The sequence below is a fragment of the Purpureocillium lilacinum genome, assembly GCF_023168085.1.
Source record: "Purpureocillium lilacinum CBS 284.36 DNA, scaffold_1, whole genome shotgun sequence".
Classification (NCBI taxonomy): Eukaryota; Fungi; Ascomycota; class Sordariomycetes; order Hypocreales; family Ophiocordycipitaceae; genus Purpureocillium; species Purpureocillium lilacinum.
The window spans coordinates 1,922,463-1,928,724 of record NW_027072111.1 but is presented as its reverse complement, the minus strand read 5'-3'; the positions used below and the strand labels follow the sequence as shown (position 1 = coordinate 1,928,724).

General features: G+C 53.8%; 2 protein-coding genes across 2 annotated transcripts; one reads left to right on the top strand and one right to left on the bottom strand.

Annotated features, from left to right (window-relative positions):
- Positions 1-240: 240 nt before the first annotated feature.
- Positions 241-1,284, bottom strand: PLICBS_000303 (uncharacterized protein; the record flags this gene model as incomplete). Its single annotated transcript, XM_018318712.2, has 1 exon — positions 241-1,284. The coding sequence occupies one exon, from the start codon at positions 1,282-1,284 to the stop codon at positions 241-243; it is 1,044 nt and encodes a 347-aa protein (XP_018184237.2).
- A 3,247-nt stretch (positions 1,285-4,531) lies between these two features.
- PLICBS_000302 (uncharacterized protein) lies at positions 4,532-5,638 on the top strand (the record flags this gene model as incomplete). The annotated part of the gene is made up of 1 exon (XM_018318714.2): positions 4,532-5,638. The coding sequence occupies one exon, from the start codon at positions 4,532-4,534 to the stop codon at positions 5,636-5,638; it is 1,107 nt and encodes a 368-aa protein (XP_018184239.2).
- Between the last annotated feature and the right edge of the window lie 624 nt (positions 5,639-6,262).

Below are 6,262 nucleotides of genomic sequence, written 5' to 3'. Positions count from 1 at the left end.
GCCCGACTCTCAGGCTTTGCTATATGGTGGGCTGCCACCCTAATGGTTTGGGCGGCTTCTTCCTGGGCGTGATGGAGGATGCCAGGCCCGGTGAACATTCGCTGGCCCTGTTCTGGAAGAATGTTGCCAAAGTGCTCAACTTAGCAAGTTGACATACGTCAAGCACTCAATTAACATAAATTGCTAGGCACAAAATAATATCAGAGTCTTGATTACAATACTCTCCTTCCGAAGCTGCCGCTACCGCAGCAGAAAGCCTGGAAAGAGCATCTCGTCAGGGTCGATGAAGAACTTCATCCTTCCGACCAAGTTGGCCTGACCCTTGACACGCGGGACGCATGCAGGAAAGCCCTCAATGGGACTGATGGCCTCGGAGACAATGTCCGCCTCGAATCGCGACCCGATTATAGAACTATGCAAAAGCTTCGAGCATCCTGGCTGTATTCTTCCCTGCGCAAACAACATGGCTACTCTTGCACATGTCCCAGATCCACAAGGAGAACGATCCACCTGTCCATCTGCAAAGATTGTAACGTTCCTCTGAGAGATGCTATTCGGATTGTCTCGACAGTCGCTCTCCTCGTCGAAGAAAATAACACCATAGCAGTCGTAGGCGTCGTAGTGGGCTTTGGTGCCGAGCGAGGCCTTGATTTCTCTGCCGAGCTGGATAAAGCGGCTGGTGTTCTTGCGCTCGACAGTGAGCCCGACTTGAGCTGCGTCCAACACAGCGTAGACTGCGCCGCCGAAAGCCAAATCGAGGGTAATGTTGATTCCGTTTGAAGACAGCGCCACGGGAACCGACTTTGCCAGCTGAAAGCTAGTCACATTGATGAAGTCGGCATCGACTGGCTTTCCATGCGAGACGGCCACACGGGCAAGTACTCGCCCTGATGGGACATCGACGACTACGTCAACCGTTCCTTCACACTCCGGGACCTTGACGATATCGTGAGACACGGCCCAATATCCCAGAGCAATTGTCCCATGCCCGCAGGCTGTGGAGAACCCGTCTTTGTGCCAGAACAGAACTCCAAAGTGGGCACCCGAATCGTCGGGAGGTGTGATGAAACCGCCATACATGTCGGCGTGACCGCGAGGCTCGTGACATAACGACTTGCGCAGTTCGTCTAAGGGGTGGCCCGGCGTTGCTATGACATGGGACCGCCGCTGAGCGACACTGGGCAAGTCGGGGAGATGTCCTGTAGGAAGCTTGTCGACGATGCGGAAAGGTTCGCCAGCAGTATGCCAGTCTTCCGTCTCAATCCAGAACGCGGACTCAGCCATGTTTCCCATCATCGAAACAGGACTTGGTGTCGAGCACCTTAGATACAGCGATTGCTCGTCCGTGCAGCCAACGGATATTGCCGAGACGAGTATTTGTGATCGCGGGGTCCAGATGTCGGGGTTTCGAGACCCCGCATGGAGGGGTTAAGTATGAGTCTTCGAGTGCATGGACAGACTCCGGGCCTAAAGTCCTGCAAGCCGAGCCGATGTCGGGGACATTTTCTCTTGGCTCCCAAGTGTCTCTTCTTTTGTCGGGCCTGCCGACCCCGTTGTTGGTCTGACTTGGACATCTGGCCGTGAGGGACCTCCGACAGGCGACATGGAGTCTCGTTGGTCATGCCGATTCGGCTGTCGGCCCGATATAACCTTTCACAGACTCAAACTGGACATTGCGTGCCTGTTGGATCTCTGTTTCATTTTGAACAACGCTGATGTGATGGTCCACACGATTTCTTTGTGAGGTTGAGCACTAGGTGAGTCTGGGCTAACCTTCAATTAGATATGTTCTATGTGTCGAACTTGCATGCCACGTCATACCTCGCGAAAACTGTCGTGACCGCATCGGTGGGGCCTTTCGTTTGCGTTATTGCCGTCGTTCACAATCCCATCAGTGATGGCTTGGGACCCCGAGAAAGAGAGTGCCGGTTTCGATGTTGTGGGCATCAACACGGCAATCAATGACCAAACTTCACGTCGAAGCGAGCAGAACCCCAACGACAATGAAGGCCTGCACCAAAAGCTCAACACACGTCACTTGACATTCATCAGTCTGGGTTCAGTCATAGGGTCTGGCATCTTCCTAGGCATTGGCTCTGCCCTCACCACCGCCGGGCCCGTGGGCCTTGCTTTGGCTTTTGCCTTCATTTGCTCCGTCGTGTATTGCGTCATGCTATGTACTGGAGAGATGGTCACCTATCTCCCGGTGGTTGCAGCCCATATGAGACTGTCGGGGCGCTTCGTCGACACGTCTCTGGCTGCGGCCATGTCCTGGAATTACTGGTACTGCTGGTCTCTCATATCGGCTGCCGGGCCCTTCCGCCGTCGCGGTGCTCATCACTTACTGGACTGAAGCGATTCCTTCTGGTGTCTGGATAGCGCTGAGCCCGCTTACTGCTCTCGGAGTAAACTCATGTGGCCCTAGGGTCTACGCTGAAGTCGAGTTTTATATGTCAACGATAAAGGTCTTGACGATTATTGGCCTCATCATTCTGTCCATTGTCCTTGACGCAGGCGGTGGCCCAGACCACACGTAAATTGGATTCAAGTACTGGAGGAACCCCGGCCCCTTTGTGCCATACAGTGGCATCGAAGGACTTTTTGGCCAGTTCCTGGCCTCCTTCTCCAGCTGCGTTTTCTTCAATAGGAGCGGAATTGTTGGCTTTGGTTGCTACAGAGACTCGAAACCCTCGAAAGCTTATTCCCACGGCTCTGAAGGCCACCTGGGTTCGTGTCGTTCTCTTCTACTTTTTGGCAGCCTTCTGCGTCAGCATCATCGTTCCGTCGAACGAGTCCTGCCTTGGCTTGTCTTCAACAGCCGCAGCGAGTCCATATGTCATTGCTATAGAAACGGCTGGCATCAAGGTGCTTCCGAGCCTCATCAATGCCTGCATCGTCCCGTCTGCACTATCGGCAGGTGTGTCAGACAGTTTTATGGCGTCGCGGACTCTGCATGCAATGGCGGGTAGCGGTACAGCTCCCAAGATATTGCAGACCACGAACAAATTGGGCTGCCCATGGATTGCCGTTCTGGCCACTTGGAGTTTGAGCCTGCTTGCCTTCCTCGCCATCGGGTGTAGCTCGGGGAAAGTTTTCAATTACCTAGTTAATCTTACCGCCTTAAGAGGCATCATCACATGGGATTGCATCGCCATCACCTATTTCCGGTTTTGGGCGGGGATGAAAGCGCTGGGGATCAGTCACTCATCCTTACCGTGGAGGAGCAGATTCAGTGTGTTTGGAACGTATTGGATCTTGATCGTCATCAGCACCGTACTGCTAGTCAGCGGCTGGCCGGTGTTCGCCAAAAACAATTGGAATACCGCCACATTCTTCAGCAACTATCTTCCCAGTAGTATATTCACCCTTGTTTACGTTGCATTAAAGATTGGTATCAGCAGCATGATTGTGAAGGCTTCGAATATGGACCTGACTACTGCCTTGCGAGAGATCGAGCAACGAGGTGTGAAGGCAAACGAGCAAGACGAGCTAGCTCGAACGCTATACAGTGGAGGCAAGGTAAAAGCATTCCTCAAGCACAGAGGATAGTGACTTAGAATTTCGTGGCATGTGGTTTCCTACAAACCAAAGCTGACGGAATGCATCGTGCCACTATTCAACTAGTAATACACACTCAATCGCACTTGCGCTGGAACGACTACGCTCTCGGTGCCGGTTGACGGCCGTGGCGCTGACCGCTTCGCTATGTCTGAGTGAGACTGAGAGAAGCTCTGTCGGAGCATGTCGCCCGGGGAAGAGCTCAGCGCCACGTGGCGCAAGCTTCAGCAGCTCCCCCAGTGATATTCCTGACGCGACTAGTATTCTTCCGTCTGAAGTCGAGACTTGCTCCCTACATGTACATCAATTCACTGGGCGACTTTGCGCCCAGTGCGTCCATCTCCAGATGGACACTCTACACGTACAACATATGTACTGGACACTTCCGGTACATTAAGAATCCTTGACTCGCATGCCAGAACACCAGCGCGTGTGCTGCGTAGTGTGCAAGCGCTCCGCGCCGTATGTCTTGGCATGACGTGGTGGTCGAAGCCGGTATTCTCACCTCTGGGCCGCGAATATAAAAAAGGCTAAACAGCGTGGTAAATAAGCCTAATCTAGCAACTGTTTTGGGTTTACGCTTGATCTGTCTGGTGTGAGGCTATCGTTGCATGCTCGAGCAGCCACTGGGCGAGAACACCATGGCTCTCGAACCCGCCACCTCCGAACTGCTGAAATTCCCCGTTTCCATTTTCCAAACTGCTACGTCCATTTGTGGTAACTGACCTCGTTGCAACACTGCGGCTGACTGAAAGTCGTCAGCTGAAGGACGCTCTCTCCACTTCATTCCAGCCTTGGCCCCCAACTCCCTCCCGGCCTCGGGTCGTGAGCCACCACAGCGAAATCAAGATCATCTCATAAATGCAGCTCTAAGTGACCAAGTTTGCTTGGTAGATCTTCTGTTATCTCAGAGACAGTCATATTTACTGCCACTACTCAACCATTCGGCATCCAACGGCACTCGCCAGTCACAATGGCAACACCCCTTACGGTTAACGGAAACGTGCTCTTGACGGCTAGCGAGGCGCCGTCACCAGATGCCAGCGGCACAAAGTACATCTACATCTCGAGCACTGAAACCATCAGTAAGAGCCGGAAAGAGGACCTGGCTGCCAAGGGCGTAACAATCACCGAGTATCTTGGAAACAACACATATCTCTGCCGTTATGTACCCTCCGACCTCGAACCCATCAGACAGCTAGGTGTCCAGGCCAGTGTTTATCCACGCCACGTGAAGACCACTACGGCTCTTAAAGAAGCCGTCCAAGCCGGCGAACAGGGTGACTCGACTCCGCGGAAGTACAAAGTCGACGTCGTGCTTCACAAAGGAGAGAACAACGTAAACGACGTCGTCACGCAAATCACAACAAAGACTGGCCTCACCCCAGACGATATCGACGTGAAACACAACATAATCAGGCTCGATGTTGATGCCGACACAATTTCCAAACTGGAAGAAGTTGATGCAGTTAAGACAATCGAGAAGGTGGTCCCCAAAAAGTTTTTCAACAACACCGCCCGCAACGACATGGGATTCGGTGCAGTAGAACCCCCACACACTACCTACACTGGAAAAGACCAAATCGTGGTCATTGCGGACACGGGTTTTGATGAGGGCCGGAAGGAAGACTGCCATCCAGCATTTACAAACCGCGTGGTCGACCTTGTTTCCGTGGGGCGGAAGAGGAGCGGAAAAACGAACGACTATGACGGTCATGGAACACATGTAGCGGGCTCCGTCCTAGGTAGCCACACCTCTGTGAAGATGGGCGGAGCGATCAAGGGGACTGCCCCTGAGGCATTGATGGTCATGCAGTCTCTCCTTGACACGCGCGGCGGCCTGGACGTTGGCGCTAATTTGTGGGACCTCTTCCAGCCGCCTTATGGAAAAGAATATGACGAACCCTTCAACCAGCACAAGGCCCGTATTGCCACCAACTCTTGGGGCCCGGGATGGATCGGACAGCAAATTGGGTATGACTCGGACGCAAATGCGCTGGACGCCTTTGTCTGGAAGAACCAAGATCGTAAGTCGAGGCCGTTTAACTACGAGACTCCGAAATTGAAGGCTGACGAGTAGCAAAGATGTTATCTTGTTTGCCGCCGGCAACGATGGAATGGAACTGTCGGCAACCAATGCCCACATTGGAAGCACCAGCGGCGCCGCAAACTGCATAAGTGTCGGTGCCACGTACTCTAGCAGGACTGCCAAGGGCTTCAAGTACGACCCAGATGGACGCCCTGGAAAGCCGGATAAGGTGGCTGAGTTCAGCTCACGAGGCCCGACAACCGATGGTCTTATCAAACCCGACGTTGTCGCCCCTGGGGTTCCAATACTCAGTGCCTGCTCACGGGACCCGGCCATCACGGAGGCAGCCCGTCAGCGAGGTGGCCCTACAGAGGATGAATTATGGATGTTTCTCGCCGGCACAAGCATGGCCACTCCGCTGGTGGCGGGATGCTGTGCCGTGTTGCGTGAAGCGCTGTGGGCGGTCGGCGTATCGACGTCAAGCGCCGCCTTGATCAAGGCCCTGTTGGTGAACGGGGCGGACGACCTTGGTCTCCCTCGATCCCATCAAGGATTTGGCCGCGTCAACATCAAGAACTCGCTTCTGAGCGTCGAAGGACGACGCAGTGGTAGCGGTGATTTTGTTGACGTTGGTTTTCCCTCGGGTTCTACAATTGAAGAGGGAAGTGACTGGTC